The sequence below is a fragment of the Neomonachus schauinslandi genome, chromosome 14 (genome assembly GCF_002201575.2).
Source record: "Neomonachus schauinslandi chromosome 14, ASM220157v2, whole genome shotgun sequence".
NCBI classification, from domain to species: Eukaryota; Metazoa; Chordata; class Mammalia; order Carnivora; family Phocidae; genus Neomonachus; species Neomonachus schauinslandi.
The window spans coordinates 52,602,267-52,621,355 of NC_058416.1; the positions used below are offsets into that span (position 1 = coordinate 52,602,267).

Below are 19,089 nucleotides of genomic sequence, written 5' to 3' on the forward strand. Positions count from 1 at the left end.
ACACACACACACACACACAGGGGAGAAAGAATTTCTACATGGCAGTTAAGTTCCCATTTACTTACTTGTGGGACCAGTTAACTTTCAGATCATCCAGGTAATAAGTAACAAAAGAGTACAGCCGGATGCCCTCGGCTGTGCTCTGGATTTTCAAGTCTGTAGCAGACAAAGCTGAAAGAGGAAAACAGCATAGTTCACACAGCTGTAAGTCTATCCAGGAGGATAGTGAAGCATTGCCGTGGGGAGATCACTCTAACTTACCTATTGTTTTACATACTTCAGTCATCAGTTCTTTAAAGGCTGTGGATAGAGATTCATAGACAGAGCTTTAGCATAAAAATGCTCAACGTAAGGTCAGATCTCAAACTGTGAGTAGCATGTGCTCTCAACATTATCCTGCCTGGTGAAGGGTATTGGCCACAGGTGAATTTGCTGAACAACTGACAATAAGTGCTCTTTGAGGAAATAATACCTCAATTTGTATAAACTTTTAAAAGATTCTTGCTCTTATTTTGATATATTTTTCCCTCTAATTCTTTATAACTATCACCATATTTACACTCTAGAGGAAGCCACAATGAGATTTCCAGGAAGGTTCTTGGCTTTCTTAAGTCCCAAGAAGTCTTAGTTCACATATACGGAATTTTCTTATCTGCATCATCAACTCATAATGAATTAACCATCCAGGTTCCCTGATATTTCTCAGCCTGATAATGCTTCTTGCCAATAAGCACATTTAGTCTTGCCTCCACCAGGAATAGGAAGGTGAAATCAAAGTCAGACCTACACTGTTATTAATATTGTTAAAGATCTTGTTCAAGAACACACTCGGCAGTCTGGTGGTCACATGTAGGTCTTTGTTATCATGATATATTTGTCCTTAGAAGTCTCTGAAAAATGGAAATTGCTTTCTTGCTCTGCTAATAACTGAGAGGCTTCACATTTCATATATAAATCTTTCTTGCCACCTGTTAAGAGTGGACTATTTGGTGACATGCTTTTCACGGTAGGTTTTTTTTTTTTAAATGAACTTTTTTTTTTTTAAGTAATCTCTACACCCAACGTGGAACTTGAACTCACAACCCTGAGATCAAGAGTCACATGCTCCTCCCACTGAGCCAGCCAGATGCCCCTCACAGTAGTTTTTGATCCTGGAACATTTTTTATAGGGTTGAAACAAAAATGATGATTTATATTGAAAACAGAACCTTTGTGGACTATGGCCTATAAATTCTCTGAAGATCAAAAGTACATATTTGATTTACAGGAAGACTAAAAGTGAAGTATTTTTGAATAAAAGAGTAGTTCACTCTGCTGGAATTTCAATTAAAATTTGTGGACAAAAACTCAGCATGACTTCAGTTGTTACTTAGCCTCACTAATCAGTCTGGTTACCTGTGACACAGAACACACAAAATCAACCCCAGCAGTTGGAGGACTGACCTTCATCCACAAGCTTCAGTCTGCTCTTATCTTTTCCTCTGTCGTCTTTCAGGATAACTTCATAAATCCCAGCATCTTTCTTGGAAAACTAAGAGGGAATGGAAACACCACATTGCAGCTTATAGCAGCTTCAGAGAATGGTGTTTGCATTTTTAAGGTCCTGTGGTTTATAGAACTTCTGTCAAACAACACATTGAACAAACATCTGGCCCAGTGAGTGATGAGGAGTTCACAGATGTTAACTGTCCATCATCATTTGACCTGCTAGCGGTCCTGATTTTTCACCTTTTAAGGCTATTGATTTGAGACTTAAAGTCCTTATTCTCTATTCTGCCTTCATATTAAAAACTAATGATCAAATATATTTGACAGATATGTTCTTTTAGACAAAAAGTAGATAAAAACCTGTACTTAACTGAATACTATGTCTGATCGTGTCTGTACTTTTAGGGAACAAGTTATCATGAGGCTTAAGAGCAAACCAAGAAGAGCCCACTTAATTGCCCTGCCACTCACCCATGTATGAAAAGAGGCACTTCAGAGAGGCCAGAGTTGGTGGTGTCTAGCCAATACTGGTTGGATATCTGACAAATCCGTGCATGATCACAAGGTGAGAGAAGTTTTTGTGTTCCTATGACTTGTTTTTTTGGGTGATGTCAGGGCAGGGATCTTTGGAGCAGCTAGAAGTAAGGTGTTAAAAATGCCTGGGGCGGGGGCGCCTGGGTGGCTCAGTCGTTAAGCGTCTGCCTTCGGCTCAGGTCATGATCCCAGGGTCCTGGGATCGAGCCCCACATGGGGCTCCCTGCTCCGCGGGAGGCCTGCTTCTCCCTCTCCCACTCACCCTGCTTGTGTTCCCTCTCTCGCTGTGTCTCTCTCTGTCAAATAAATAAATAAAATCTTAAAAAACAACAACAACAACAACAAAATGCCCGGGGCAAAGGAATACAGTATCTAGTGTCTTTTTTAGAAGAATGTAGGGTACAGAATTAATGTATTACATCTTATATTTATAGTCACCTACCTCTGTTATAAGCAGGGTACATATGCCATCCTTAAAGTCATGCTTTTCATCCACTGATATCTCTCTCTCATCTTTGTACCACACAATATGAGTCTCCTTCTTAATATTTGCCACCTAGAAGAAAAACCATAATTATACTTCTTGAAATAAGGGACTGCTACTCTTACAAAACTTAATAGTTCTTAACATAGCATTGGATAGAACAAAAAGCACTGAACTTAGAAGACATACATTTCTAAAGGGATAAATTGAAAGCTATTTTAATTGATAAAGAATTTAAAATAAAATAGATACAAATGAATAAACCTAAATCAATAGCATTTTTTGTCCAGCAGTAAAAAATTGATTTTAAAACTGTCTGGTGGACAGAAAAGAATAGATACATACATGCTAGCATGCAGACTTAAATAAAATAAATAATAATAATAAATATCTGAAAATCATAGGCAGACACATCCCATCACATTAAAATATAGCCTGTGTCACAAAAATAAGGCTTTATCAAAAGAACAGAATGAGTAAGTATATATCTAAATGAGTAAATATATATCTAAATATTTTATTTTTTATTTTTTAAAAGTTTATTTACTTATAATCTCTACACGTGGAACTTGAACTCATGAGTCTGAGATCAAGAGTCACAGGCTCTACTGACTGGGCTAGCCAGGCGCCCCTCCAAATATTTTTAAAAATATGAATGAAGCTTTGCAAATAAATGTGGAAGGTAAGAATGTTTTTAAAAACATTTTTTAATTAAAGTGTTTTCAGGTTTATTGAGATATAATGGACATATGTAAGTTTAAGCTATATAACATATTGATTTGACATATGTATATTTTATGAAATGATTACCACAGTAAGTTAATATCCATCAAGTATGGTTTAATAAATTAATTGCTTAGCAATTTTGAGGAAACATTTAAATCCCATTCCCATACAAATTTCAAATAGGCTAACAAACTCATACAGTTAAAGGGATCTTGAGCTACAATGTTTGAATTTTCTACAAAGAAGAGTATATTCATGTATTTCTTGTATAATTAAAATTGTATAAAAAAGTAAAGACTTCATACAAATCAAGAAAACAATCCCTAACACCCCACTGATGACTGAAGAAATGAACACACAATTCCCCAAAGAGGAACTATAACCACAAAACAGATGAAAAAAACGTTTAATGTGATTAGAAACAAGGATGTGCAAGCTTTAAAATGTTAAAAACTTTCAGTTAATAAATTAACATAAGAACAAACACTGGTGGGGTGCCTGGGTGGCTCAGTCGTTAAGCGTCTGCCTTGGCTCAGGTCATGATCCCAGGGTCATGGGATTGAGCCCCTCATCGGGCTCCCTGCTCCGCGGGAAGCCTGCTTCTCCCTCTCCCACTCCCCCTGCTTGTATTCCCTCTCTCGCTGTCTCTCTCTTTGTCAAATAAATAAATAAATAAAATCTTAAAAAAAAAAAAAAAAAGAACAAACACTGGTAACTCTACAATGAAACCAGCACAAACGAACATTCTTTATGATCCTGTCAACTGGTCCCTGAATTATAGAAATTAGCTGTGTTACTAGGTGACACTGCTTCTGATAAAAATGACCCCTGACTGGGAAAATGCATCTGGACTGGGAGGGACTAGAAATGGACTCCATAGCTTTAGGTTTCCCTAAGTATGCTGACGCTTGTAATTTGGGCATGCCCCTTATGGGGGACCCCTGGAAGCTCTGCCTAGGGAGTTGTTACAAGAGGTATTGGATCCTTAGGTCATGAAGTATTTTTAAAGCCATTGCATTTCCTGCACTGACCAAACTGGGCTTGTCCCCTCGCACCTTAGTGTCATCAGGGGGTGGTGAAGTGGACTCCTGCTGGAGAGGAGTGTCCAGCACTGCCTTGCAGGCAAGCTGGGGTTCTTGTCCTATATTCTGTTGACTAGTTCCAACTGGGGCCCATGATAGTTTCATGAATCTGAATGTTTAGCTACACATACTCCATTAACTATAGTGAATCTATAAATCGCCAAATGTACCTAAATTGCTATAATCATGAAACAAAGAGCTATGGGAAGACAGAGGAAGGTTCATTCTACCTGGACAGAGAAGGAGAAGGCCTTATAGAAAAGATGACTAAGCTAGACCTAGAGAAAGGATTTTGTCAGAGAAGCTGAAAGAAGAAGGTCACTCCAGGCACTGGAACAACATAAATACATAAAGTATGAATATTCAGAATCTATTTCTAGATTCAGAATCTGGGCAAGGGGCTGACATCAGAACAGGACACCAGGGCTCACCTCCCAGAAGGCTAGTGCAACAGGTAGTACAGAAAGAAGGAGGGTAGATATGTGGGCCTTGGGGAAAACATGGTTTATGGGGTGGGCAGGGTGGAGGAGAAAGTGAGTCGGGGCCAACATGGCAGTGGACAGCCAGGAGGAGAGAGAGGGTTTTGGCTGCTGAGAAATTGTTTTTCAGGAAGTTTTGCCATTTACTGAGAGGCTAAAGCCTAGAATTTATCTCTCGGACACATTTCAGGTAGACTGCTCTTTCTTTAAATGTCATCAGACCTAAAAGAGACTGGGGCACTTGGGTTCTGGCTTTTACAATGCCAAATGCCAAATACATGCTTCTACTTTGGAGTCACTGTCTTCTGTCATGACCTTCACACTCCAGCCTCATCCAGCGGTTCCCCATCCAAAACATTCTGATGACTCACTCAGCTGAACACACCATGAGCTAAGGTACAAAATGATTTAGAATGTGATATGGACTTTTATTTCTATGTTTTTCCCAAGGCCTAATGAGACAATTGGGTATGAGCGGCAAACTCTTTACCAAGCCTCTCGCTTCGTGGCAGCACACTGGTTTCAGAACCCGCAGTGAGCTAGCTAGTTCTCAAAGGGATTGTTGCCTTAGTCACACAAGTTAGACAGGAAATTGCTACACTTCCACAGAAAGACAGTGTATCTGGAATGATTGTGAAACAGATCTACTAGTTAGAATGAAGATTTGGCCTGAAACAAAGACATTGTGAGATTCTTCTGAGATTAATTAAAAAAAAAAAATGGGGAGGAGGGAGAAGAAGAATGAATAGGCAGAGCACAGAGGCTTTTTAGGGCAGTGAAAAAACTCCGTATGATACTATAATGGTGGATAAATGTCTTTATATATTTGTCTAAACACATAGAATATATAATGCCAAAAGTGAACCCTAATGTAAACTGTGGACTTTGGGCAACTATGATATGTCAGTTTGTTCCATCAAATGGAACAAATGTGAGACTCTGGTGGGGGATGTTGATATAGATGCTGGTTGTACAAGTAGGGGGACAGGGGCTACATGGGAAATCCCTTACCTTCCTTGCAATATTGCTATGAACCTAAAACTGCTCCTAAAAAACATAAAGTCTTAATTTAAAAAAAGAGAAGAGCCAGTCCTTATCAACGAGGGTGTAATGAATAGGAGCAATCATCTTGTCTTCCCATATTTTTATGTTGTTTTATTTTATGTTTTATTTTATTTTATGTTTCTTACCACCCAATGATTACAGTGCTAGTCAATAGCAAGAATGTGTCACTTAGCATTTTGGTTCAAATGGAGATGAAAAATTGATCTTTCTTTTCTCACATTCTACTTTATTTTTATTTCCCTTATATCAAATATTTAAAATTTACTCCTTACCTTGCATTTCTTCTTTTTTTTTTTTAAGATTTGCTTATTTATTTTAGAGAGAAAGGGAGAGAGAGAGAGCATGCATCCATGCAGAGGAAGGGGCAGAGGAAGAGAATCTCAAGCAAACTCCCCACTGAGTGGGGAGCCCAACACTGGGCTGGACGTGGGGCTCAATCCCTTGACCCACGAGATCATGACGTGAGCCAAAACCGAGTTGGATGCTCAACAAACAGCCCCTCAGGGTCCCCCTTACCTTGCATTTCAATAGTACATTACATTCACCCGTCACTTCCCAGCTCAAATACTCAGCAAAATGAGGACCTATAAAATTTCAATGACATCAGTAATCACTCTCTTAATCACAAATGCAAAATCAAAGCTCATTCTTAAATTCTAAAGTGATATATATATGAAGTGATATTTTAAAATTCAAGATTAGTTTTCAAATATTTTAAATGGATACATATTTAATAATAAATATTTTCAATTATTTTTTATTTACCAGGGCATTATTAGCCTAAGCAAAAATATACATTTAAATTTGTTATGGAATTAATCTTGGAATTTTTTTTTTCAAGAAATTAAAGTTTTTCTCTTTACTCACTGCCCATTTTTACCTTGTTTCCTGATCCATTCTTGCCGCTGGAATTCGGCTTCTTTCTGGAGCTTTTTATAAACTAAAATAGAAAAATAAGGAAGGATGAAATTGAGCTGAGTGGTATAACTGTATATGCCAGCCACTGTGCTGATTTATATTCATTATTATAACATACTCATACATCACAACAACCTATTTAAGTTTTTATGATGAAGACATAGGCTAGGAAGGTTAAGTAAATTGTTCAAGGTCATGAAGCTAGGAAATAGTCAAGTAGTATCGGATGTCGCAAATGTAGAGATCTGGCCAGCTTTTCCAAATGCCACATTTGTTAAATGCCACATTTTATATCTACAGTGGCTTATGGCACTTTATAACTGTATAATCCAGTTATAAAGCATGATTAATTGATCTGGCATGCACCACTTTCGCATATTTTTCTTCTTAATTTAAGTAGTTTAAAGGAAGTACACAGTATAAGGTAGTATCATTGTTCCTGAGATATAGGTGGAGTCTTAGTTGTATTACAATCTCCTTCACTGGAGAATTTTAGTAATAAATACTTGTTTAGATAGGAGATCATTTAACTGCAGTCTTCCCTGTGGGCTAAGGATAAATCTGGTGAAATACTATGGAAAGTATTAACTGAAATTGGATTCCAATGTTTAAAATACCAGAAACAATTCCTGCTGCCTTCCATGTGACCACTTTCGTGCCACAGGGTATTTACACTGAAGGGAGCAGTGAAGTCTTTCAGTTAATGTGCCACAGACTTCTTACCATCTCCAATGAGAACAAGAGTAGAATGGCCAGTTGCTTTTCCATCTTGAAGCTGAAAAGTATATGTTCCCTCATCCTCATCCTGTAGCTTTTCCATGAACATTTCAATTATGCCAGTGTTTCGGTCGATATGCATCTTATATTTCTTCAATGTGGAAATGAAAACAGAAATCAGTGAGGAAGATAGGATGCCAATGCCTGATGGAATAAACACAAACTCCAAAGAATCATAATTTTAACAAAATTTCTTGTTAAATTTTTTTTTTAGATGAGCTTTCAAAATCTTGTTCCCCGGAAAAAGAAAAATAGGACCTGGCATATATGACCTTGACCAGAACTGATTACTATAAAGTCTGAAATTTAATTTTTTTAAATACAAATAAAGTTTTGTTATCCTAAGTCACAAGTGTTGTCAAACAGGTGTTTTTAGGGGCATCTGGGTGGCTCAGTCATTAAGCATCTGCCTTTGGCTTGGGTCATGATCCCAGGGTCCTGGGATCGAGCCCCGCATCGGGCTCCCTGCTCTGCGGGAAGCCTGCTTCTCCCTCTCCCACTCCCCCTGCTGGTGTTCCCTCTCTGGCTGTCTCTCTCTCTCTCAAATAAATAAGTAAGATCTTTGAAAAAAACAAAGGTGTTTTTAGATTCCCATTTTACCTTCCAGATTACATTCGTTTTAATTAGTAGAATAATGGCACACAATAGGCAGCGTGAGGGGCGTGTTTTTGTCTCGTCCGTTGCTATATCCCTCACGTCTTGTGCATGCATGGCCTATAGCAGGCAATTAGTAAATATCTGCAGAATTAATATGTGAATAAAAATGCTTCCAAAGCATTTGAAGTTCATTTGTTCCTAATAAACTAAACTTGCCCTACTCTTCTGTAATTATTTTATCATATGGCTTAGGCAACTTTTTTTCAGTGTAAAGATAAATCTTAACCCTTGGGCATACAAGTGCAGGTTTTATAGTGGATTTGAATTAATGAAGTTTTCCTATAAAATGTCACAGAATGAAGGCTCAGGTCTGGGATCAACTGTGTGCGGCAGTTCATGCCTCAGAGTGTTCCCTGCAGGAAGCCAGTCTCCAACCGAGACCACATTTTTGCTTTGCTTTCCTCTACCTTAGCTTGTTTCCCTAATCCCCACTCCTGAGAGTACTCCCCTATAAATCAATTGAAAGAGAAATTCTATTTCAGACTGTCCTTCTAGGGAACTTAGCCTAAGACACTAATTTCCACCCAACAAAATAGTGTAAGAACTAACTGCAATGACAATGAACAGTTCACCAAGTTCAGAGTATGTATGTGCATGTGCGCATGTGTACAACAGCATGAAACCATGTGTGAACACATGAAGGGGAGTGCATCTATGAATGTGTGTGCACGAGTGGTCCCTAAATGGCTGTGGCAGCAGACAGTGATGCCAACAATGCTTTTCCTTCCCCTCTACTGGCCAGGTGATGAGCACGGCGATCAAGGAGAATATCTTGAAAACAGAGAAGATGGGCCACTGTGGACCCTGTGTGACTTACTCAGGTTCTATACACAGTTGCTAAATGAGCTGAAAAGAAATATATTACTTTTTTTTTTTTTGCTATTTATGTTATTCATTCTCCCACTCACTAATGAATCCTGAAATGTTTTAAAAACATATCTTGATGAAAGGAGAACAGGCCACATATCACACCTCTTTCCCATCTTTTGAGACTCTCATTTATACCTGTGATAGCCCGGTAAGAGCCAGAGCTCCTAAACCCAAGTTCTTCAGTACCACTGGGCACTGGCTTGATTCTGGGAGGACAAATACAGTGCAGATGTTGTAACTCTATCCATGGAAACTATGTTTATGTTAAAAGCAAAGAAAAGAGTAGATACATACAAACACCTACGTAAATTAAAGAAGACATCCATAGACAGACAGACACACACACACACACACACACAGAGAAGTGTAGAAAAAGACCAAAAAAGTATAAACCAATGTGTATATTAAAAAGTTGTGAGAATTTGTGATTTGTCCCTTTTGAGTCTTTACAATTTTTTTTACAATAAAAATGTATTGCATTTTTCAGCAGAAAAGTAAGGAAAGATATTTTTGCTGCATTTTTTTCTGAGCCATTGGAACAATGGAGGCCATTTCCTCCCTGTAGAGAACCAAGCTCCTGCTGAGGTTTCTGATGTGAGTATGTAAGTTCAGGTAAGCATGCTGACTCCTCTGCTTCTCAGGAGAGCAGCTCTATTTTCCTGGGTAACCATACTTCTTGATTTGCCCGGGACAGTTTTGGTTTGATTCTTGTCCTGGAAAAATTATTACTAGAACCGTCTTTCATTCTCAACAGTATCCCAGTTTGGATAATATGATATAATCAATCTATATTTTCCTCTCCCTATTTTTTTTTTTTTTTACTCTCCCACCCTGCACCCAGTGGTTTTCATAACAATTTAGCTGCATTTTAATAGGGCTCCCTCAGCACATTGTACAGTGATATGTTTAGAATCTAAAAAGTGTAAAACTGGGCGCCTGGGTGGCTCAGTTGGTTAAGCGACTGCCTTCGGCTCAGGTCATGATACTGGAGTCCCTGGATCGAGTCCCGCATCGGGCTCCCTGCTCGGCAGGGAGTCTGCTTCTCCCTCTGGCCCTCCCCCCTCTCATGTGCTCTCTCTCATTCTCTCTCTCTCAAATAAATAAATAAAATCTTTAAAAAAAAAAATTTTTAAAAAATTAAAAAAAAGTGTAAAACATACCGGTCCTTCAAAAATCTCCTTGTCATTAAATATGTAGGTGACTTTGGTGTTGCCAGACAGCTTCTCAGCCTGCATCCAAAACCGGACCTGGCCTTTCTCCAAAATTTCAACTGCCAACTCTGACTTAATTGGGACAGCTATGCAAAATAAAAACAAAAACAGTAATTTTATTGGTAACCAATTATATTAATACCGATTTTTCAGTGAAAAAACACTCAATGGAAATGACAATACAGCACCTTGCTTCTTGCAAAGCCTGGAGGCAGTAAGAACGTTGTAGGGAAAGAATGATACTCAAGGATGGAAGACCTGGGTTCTAATCCTGCTGCCACTTTGGGCAAGTCATTCACCTTCCCTGAGTCATAGATATCTCAACTGTAAAAATGAGGAAGATAAACTTACCTCCAGGGTTCCTTCACCTAACCTGTGTGACTCTCTACTGTGGCTTTAGGGACAATAACAAAGTGTGATGAAATAGTCTTGGGCTGGCCCCAGGAGAGCTGGAGCCTAGTCCAACATCAGCAACTGTGTAATATTAGGCAGGTCACTTCACATATCTGGGCCTCAGTTGACTCATTTATAAATGAATGGGATTGTACTGAATGTCCTAAATGGTTAAGAGATTTTCCAGCTCCAATATTCTATAATCTTAATTACTTCAAAATACTGGGAAAGGAGTTAAATTTTATTTTTCTCAACAATTAAACTCACTTTGGAGGTTCTTTCAAATGTTTTTAAAAATGAATTTTAAAACAGAATTAATGTTGATATATACAAGATGAACTAGCTTATCATTTAAACTCTATCCATCCCACTGGTTTGCCAATTCATTTACATTCTTAGACAAGGAAACATTTTTCAGAGGCAAATATGTGAGTCACTATAAGAAGGCATATTAAGATATAGCATGGCTTGCCGCACAAAGAAAGTAAAGGAACCATATGGTATCTCTGATATATACCTGTATTGCTTAAGCCATTTGAGTCTGGGTGAAATTTTAAAAGTTGGCTGATATCCCTCAAGAACAGTTTTCTAAATTTCTTGTAACTTGAAAATGTTCTCTATAAAGTCTCCTCCAATGGTTTTGTATCAGTGGTAGCTCCAGGGCAAACTCTGCTGAAAACCATGGCTGTCTCTCAAAGTTTAGTAGTCCTTCATTTCCTTTAGGAGAAATCATCACCCTTTGCTGTCTCTAAATGGTTCTTAAACTAATCTCAAAATTTCAACAGATGCTACATTTTAAATTGTAAGCTTCCCAAACTTGTATCAAATATACATCAAAATTTCTTTGTACTTATCCTAAAACTATCTTTTCCAAACTTTAAGGGATGCCTTTCATTTGCTGTTCCATAGTCATTGTGAAACTCAGTTATAAACTTGTTCCCATGAGGAACTAAACAGAGGCTCAGATGTCATCTACTGCAGAGTGTCTGTGATGCACTGAAGATGGGCTCTGATGTCACACCGTGACCTTGGACAGTTCTCTCCTCTCGGAAACCTCATGTTCCTCACTTGCTAACATGGATATGATCTGCCTCATAAGACCACCAAGAACAATGAATACAGTACCAGAAGACACTAAGACGCTGTGAATAATGACCAGTGCTCAGGAAAGGTGAGTTCTTTTCTCTCCTCATTTTACTGATGACAAAACTGAGCCCCAGGAAAGGCTAGTAACATATCTGGGCAGCAGAGCTGAGAGGGTTATTCCCTCTATTCTGTGCTCCTCTTGGTTCTGGCTGTCCATTCTGAAGAACAGTAGTGATTGGCCAGTGTGAGCATGTCTAAGTAAAGCAACAAGGACAGACTCCAGGGTTGTGAGAGCAGAGGCTAAGCTTTCTCCCTACAGGACACTCCTACTTGCTACAAGTAACTCTTGAGGAGAATGGAGAGTAGAATCTTTCCTGAGAAAGTCTGAAGACCTCGTTCTGGGAAATTTAATACATGAGTGTTGCAGTTACCTAAGGGGACCATAGTGGTGATGGAGGAGAAAGGGCATGTCCTCCTGGAAGTTTCAAGCTCCCTTAGTGTTCACTGCCCTCTCTGAGTAATAGGAACATCACACGAGGAAACACTGGCTACCAGGAATCACCAGAGAGGGTGTGGTGGCAAACAGCAGGTGTATACACATTAATAGTCATGTCCTGGTTAGGGTCAGACCACTTGGGCTTAACCACGGGTATCCACTGTGTACATCTGGTCTAGTTACCCAACCTCTTTGGGCCTCATACATCTCTAAAATTAAATCACCTTAGAACCGAGCTTTTTACGGTCACTGTGGAGTTTAAATGATACACTCCCTTTCAGCACCCTATAAATACTCTGGCATATAACAAGTGCTTTATAAATTTGGCTATTAATATTTTGGTATCTCTTTCCTCCATCAGTTGCTTCAACAACACCCTACAACTACCAATTATAAAATATAATGTATTGACACCTAAGAGGACATACGAAATAGATACAATTTATGTATATGTGCTTGCATATATCTGTACACATAGGGTATATGGGTACAAGTGGGGTAATATCCAAGAGATATTATGCAGGATGTTAACAATACTGAAGGATACCTTCCATCACCTACCTCACAATACCTTGAAATCTTTAAGTAAGCTGTCTCTCTACACTGCCGCTTAATATCAATAGTGGCAAGACCAACTAGGCTATTTTCTGTTTTTAGCTTTATACATTTTTACTTCTTCTCAGTCCTAAATTTCCTTACACTCTTTTCTCTGGCAGTTAATTTGCTCCAGCAAAATATCTATTTTTTGTAGGTTTAAGGCATATGTTTAGTGGTTTTCAAAATATTTTTGAAAACAGCTTAAAATAGAATTTACTGTGCCAAGGGATAAAGGAGCACCATGCTCTTTATTACATTCTGTAAGAAACAAGACCCATTTAAAAACTTACAAAATCTCACAAAAAGACTTAATGATGTTCAACATTTACCGCCAGGAAGTGGGTATAAATTGAGAAATTAGATATGCTGCTTTGACTCTTCATCAGATCTCTGAAAATATTCAGGTAGTCACCAGGCTGATCTACTAGCAGTCGGGGGAAGAAAAGTGTGGGAGCTGTATTCTTGAAAATGCCACTTCAATGGGCTAAGCAAATCTCCCTTGGGTTAGGAGATCTGACATTTGCATGTCAGAATTTTTAACACATTGTTGAGTTCTCTCTCTCTCTGCCTACTCAAATGCCACACCAGGTCTCTAATAAAAAGGGAACCTGAGTTTGCTGCTACTCTCTCTCCTAGAACCAGTAATTAGAGTGATCATGCTTATGCAAAATAAATCTCTCAGTATACGTGACACTGACATCAGACAACTACTGTCTCAAAGTCCATATGATCACTGAACATCAGGGAGGCTTGGGCACCTCCAATTCAACAGTAACACCCCATGTTGTCTCATCTCCATCTTTTAAGCTAAATGTAAATGTTGTTTGGACCAGCTGTTGCCTAGACACTTTGCCAATGTTTACTGTCTGACTAGATTAGTGGATGCTGCGGTTTCTCTCCATTTCCACCAATGTTTGGGAGGAGGCAGTCTGATCCCTAATGGGGTCTGGCTGTGTTCAACATAGTGACCCTCTCCTACACTCCTTACTTCACAGCCCTGGGGATGTGAAGGTAGAACATCCTGTATAGCTCGCAGACAGATCTTCTACAAGTGGGTTTTTTGAGGATCACTGTTGTTTCCATCAATATTTATATTTTTCCTGAAAAGTTCAAGGATCTCTCACAGCATCTCTATACAGTAGGTGCTATAAACGATTAAAACAGCCATTTCTAGAAAAGAAACTAAGGCATGGGGAAATTAAAATTGAGTTGCCAAGGTTCATAGAGTGGGTCAAAAGTACAGAACAAAGAATACAAGCCAAACTTCTACCTTCCATGCAATTAAAAAATAATATAACTTTGAAGACACCATTCATAGTCTTACTTTTCTAGTTTTATGGTGAATAAGCATACAGATGAGAAATGGTCTCTCCCAGAATTCAGAAAGTCTGTATTCTACACCCACACTCCACAGGCACCCCATTGTGCCTCTTTGTTGAACAACGTTGGTTTTGAGAACATAACAACTGAGGCCAATGGTCACTAACACTCAGCCTCAGGATGGAACAAGATTCCTTGGGAATGGAAAAGAAGTCAGGCGATTAGTTCCAGAGCAGTGTGTGTTTATTTTTGAGTCAGAGCCTTCACTGGGAATTTCGGGAGAGCTACAGACCCTCCTCCTAGAAAAATGTACATATAGAAACATACAGGGTTTTGCCTATAGTGTGGAGTCATGGTATAGTTTCCTGTTCCTGAAAAGTCTGTATTGGTGAAGGAGTTGTATTTTAGGGACTAAAGAGTAAAACAAAACAAAACAAAATAAAATTCCTGTTTTAAAAGAGTGAGTGTGTATTATCACTCTCCATTTGTTGTCTCAAACTCCAGGGTATAACTTTCTGGATAATCCACTAGTTTGGCCAATAGATATCAATGGCAAGAGAACGTATCAGGTCAGTGGAACTTTCCTAGTATCATTTCAGACTTCTCTCTCTTAGGTGTCAACTGCGAAATTTAATCTTTTATGTGGAAAGTGCTTTATGGAAGAGTTTGTAGATAGTTCAGAGGGATTCTTTTTCTGACTAGGACATCTTTACCTCATTTTCCAGGAGTTTAAAATGGTAGATAATGTCTTTAGATTATCTTTTTTTAGAAGTATGATTCTTCTGTTAAGTGCTAACATTAAATTGCTTAGGAAGAGATCGGTTTGCCTAAAAAACATGTGGATTAATGTATCCAGTATCATATAATATATAGGATTCCAAAGTACATAGGCAAAAAGTGAAGAATTTAACTACTCAGCTATTACACCTGTGTAACCTGACACTTCACTATGTAACAGCATGGGATGTGTAGTATTTGTATCTCTTTAGAAAAATGGCCAAGATAAAAGCAGCCCTTCTGGAAAGCGCATTTGTAGCTACCAGTGTATGTTCCATTATGTGTTCTTAAGAGCTTCTTCTCTTAATCCTGTGAGAGTTGTTGCCTGACCTATTCCACAAGTCACCACCCAGTAGGACTGCTAAACTCTGTGGATGTACTGTGGACACTTACTTGGGAACTTGTGTTCTTGGCTGAGAGCTAGTAAACGTTTCAGCTCTGTAGGGAGAAAAAAAGAACAATTAAACTTGAACAACTAAAACGAAAGTCACTTGATCCTAGAGGATCACTGCTGAATCAAAGCAGCGTTAGACTTGTGAATGGATTTTATTTTTTTATTAAAGATTTTTATTTATTTATTAGACAGAGACAGAGAGCACAAGCAGGGGGAACGGCAGGCAGAGACAGAGGGAGAAGCAGACTCCCTGCTCAGCAGGGAGCCCTACGTGGGCCTCCATCCCAGGACCTGAGATCATGACCTGAGCCCAAGGCAGATGCTTAACGGACTGAGCCACCAGGTACCCCAATAAATGGAATGATTTTGAACTTACCTTCCTCATCGATCAAGTAGCTTGACCCTATTCCATCAGTCTCTGTTACACCGCAGGAGTAAGTGCCCAAGTCTTCCATCCCCAGGTCCTTGAAGGTCATTTTCGTTCTGTGGAACAGAATACTCTTGTAAGAAGGGAGGCTGTGCGGGGTCTATGAGCCCACGTCTACTGTTGTCTCTAGGTGTCTGCACAGGAAACTCCCTTCACTGGGAGCACGTGTTCCCATCTCCCCTTACTGACCTGAAACCTGCTCATTTAAGCTGTTTCTAGGAAGACTTTCTTGACTTCCTCCCAGGAATCGGGGGTGGGATGACAGGAGTGGGGAGTTGGTACAAATATCCCATCCCCAAATTATGTTGCATATCAATACCCACCCCCAACAAAGGTATTTTTAGCTGATTTGCCTTTGCTGGGGAGCCTAAAAAATACCTTCCCCCACAGGGCAGAACCTTCTTTTGGCAACTCCAAGTGCTTCCTTTATGTCATCCCCTGCACTTTCCTTTTTGAGCTTATCATACTGCACTGGTATTGCCTCTTTTATTATCCATACGTCTCTACTATATAGTCATTGTACCGTTAAGGACAAGATCTGGTTCATGTCCTTTTGTGTCTTCCAGCATAATATGTGCTTAATAAATATTTGTGGAATGAATAAGTGAATGGGTCAATGGTTTAGTTCACTGCATTTTCTAACTTTGGTGAGTGATGTTGCTAGTCAGTGTCTAAGATCAGCCAAATATATAAATGTTAGTAAGTGCACAAATCAGAAGAAAATTTTACAGTTTGATTGTCTTTTCTTTGACCAAACTTATATATTTTTAAAGGTTTTATTTGTATTTATTTGATGGAGAGAGAGCACAAGCACAAGCAGGGGGAGGGGCAGAGGGAGAAGCAGGCTCCCCGCTGAGCAAGGAGCCCAATGTGGGACTCAGTCCCAGGACCCTGGGATCATGACCTGAGCCGAAGGCAGATGCTTAACCGACTGAGCCACCCAGGTGCCCCACCAAATTTATGTTTTACTTCAAGGACTTTATAGCACACTGACAGAAAAATGTCTTTTAATTATATTCAGTATGTCCTTGCCATTCTCCAACAAAATTACTATTTCTTTATTTCTGAGATATTTTGGGCTTCTTCGTAATAAAAATAATACTTAAAAGCATTTTGCTTTACCAAATGCAATCCAATATGGTAGTAAATATGCTAAGCAAGGCAAAGTAAAAGAAAACTTAGATTCTTGGATGTAAAAGGAAGTAACTGATCACAAAATTAATCTCCTTTGCTCTCTCCCATTTTACAGAAAAAGAAATCCAAGGCCCATGGAAGTTAAAAGCTGCCCCAGGTCACAGAGCCAGCCCCTGGTAGAGCTGGGATTAGAACTCATCTATCCTGTGCTTCCCATACAGAGTTCTTTCCAGTGTGTTATTATGTCACTTATAAGTGGTGGTGAAAAAAGCAGAAGAGATTATACCTAGCCCATTTAATTCACCATAACTTGAACCAGCAAGTAGCAAGTTCTTCCTTGCTCTCTCCCCATAAGCATCCTCACCATTACTTTAAGATTACAAAATTTCATAAAATAACAAGAATCATCATTAAAGCTGATTTTATGTCAATCAAAGCTTTTCTAACATCACAAATGAGATAATATATGAGAAAGCTTTTTAACTGAAATAACGTGAAAAGTATTTTTATAAGGATTGTTATTTTTTAAGGCTGACGTTGGTTATTACTTTTTACATGACCAGATATAAAATATTTGTGATTTTGGGCGCCTGGGTGGCTCAGTTGGTTAAGCGACTGCCTTCGGCTTAGGTCATGATCCTGGAGTCCTGGGATCGAGTCCCGCATCGGGCTCCCTGCTCGGCAGGGAGTCTGCTTCTCCCTCTGACCCTCTTCCCTCTCATGCTCTCTGTCTCTCATTCTCTCTGTCTCAAATAAATAAATAAAATCTTTAAAAAAAAATATTTGTGATTTCATCCCCTTATACTAAGTATTTGAAATAGAAAGCAACTAGCTTACTTCACTTTCCTATCATGAAAAGGAAACCCATTATTAAGACTGAAACAGTACATACTTGTTGCCTTTGCTTTCAACCTCTAATCGTGGAGAGTCCTCAGTGGATACATAATCTTTGGACCAGTTGAACTGAGAATTTGGAGCCATCTGATCACATTCAAAGTTCAATGAAATTACTCCATCATCATCCACATTTACAACAACCTCTTTGGTTCCTAGAAGATCCAAAACAATGATTATTTCCTGATAGAAATTAATGAAGTAAGAATTCCTTACTTTGGGATTCATTACTGTAGCCTTAAATCAGGGCCTTGAGCCCCCACAAGGGAAAAGCTCCAGCTGCTCACTGTGAATGGACAATCCTGCTCTACAATTCAACTTTTATACTGCAACATGGAATTAAATGAATGTGCCTACTGTTTTTCAGGTAGAGCCAACACCATGGACAGTATTCTTTGTCTAGGGCTGAATAAAAATTGGTTGATGTGACTGAAGGTACAGTTACAGGAGTGTGTTGGTCATAGTAAGGGCAGCAAGGCAGCCTGGGGCAAAAAGAAAGTTGAGCGATCCTTATCAGGACTGAATCAATGACTTTTGCTTCATTAACATCCGTATCCAACTACTCATCAGGAAAGGATAGTTAAGAGATAAAGAAACCAGTGGGAAATTGAAGGGGAGAAAGTAGAGGTAGTAAAAATTGCCTATGTTCATAAGCTTAATGTTATAAATCATTTAAAAATGGAGAACTACATGGAAACTTGAGGCCAAGATCTTGTTCTGTTGATCAAGCAACCATAAATCAACCTAAAGGTGCCCCTCTAGATTAGAATGACAGCGACCTAAACATGACTGTTATTGAACTCTTTGGAAATTTAAATGGAAATGAATTTCAAGAGATCCAGATGTTTCAAGACTGGTTTTTAGGTTTAAAAGAAAGCAATTCAGTTAATGTTTTGAGTTCTTGTATTTTTGAGAGTTATAACAAATTGCACCGGCATCTAATTTAGCAATTCAGAGTTTGTACAGCATATAAAATATTCACATCTATGCCTAATCCAATTTGAAAGGTAAAATGTACTTCTCAAATTGACACTCATTCGATTACCAGTCTAAACTCAGTTTGTTTCCATATGTTAGGAAAAATATATTTAATCTCAGAAAGGTACAGCTTTGTTTTTAAAAGGCATTTAAAAAACCTTCCAATAGATACTGCCAAAAGATTGAAGGTTTTCTCTCTAAATTGTGTTGTAAGAAGTCAGCATCCTGGCCTACTGTGCAATAAAACTTGTCAGGGGGAAAAAATTGCAAAAATCCTCCCAGGGGAAGGCCAAGAGAAAATT

General features: G+C 38.8%; 1 protein-coding gene across 1 annotated transcript in view; it reads right to left on the minus strand.

The window, feature by feature from the left end:
• Window positions 1-19,089, minus strand: part of MYOM1 (myomesin 1) — a 151,454-nt gene that overhangs the window by 13,551 nt on the left and 118,814 nt on the right. The window contains exons 23-33 of the mRNA XM_021686222.1: window positions 17,808-17,964; window positions 15,731-15,837; window positions 15,354-15,398; window positions 10,241-10,377; window positions 7,500-7,644; window positions 6,739-6,798; window positions 6,375-6,442; window positions 2,465-2,578; window positions 1,444-1,531; window positions 262-300; window positions 66-171 (exon numbers count right to left, since the gene is read on the minus strand). Of these exons, the coding sequence (XP_021541897.1) occupies window positions 66-171; window positions 262-300; window positions 1,444-1,531; window positions 2,465-2,578; window positions 6,375-6,442; window positions 6,739-6,798; window positions 7,500-7,644; window positions 10,241-10,377; window positions 15,354-15,398; window positions 15,731-15,837; window positions 17,808-17,964 (1,066 nt within the window). The remainder of the gene's footprint in view (window positions 1-65; window positions 172-261; window positions 301-1,443; window positions 1,532-2,464; window positions 2,579-6,374; window positions 6,443-6,738; window positions 6,799-7,499; window positions 7,645-10,240; window positions 10,378-15,353; window positions 15,399-15,730; window positions 15,838-17,807; window positions 17,965-19,089) is intronic.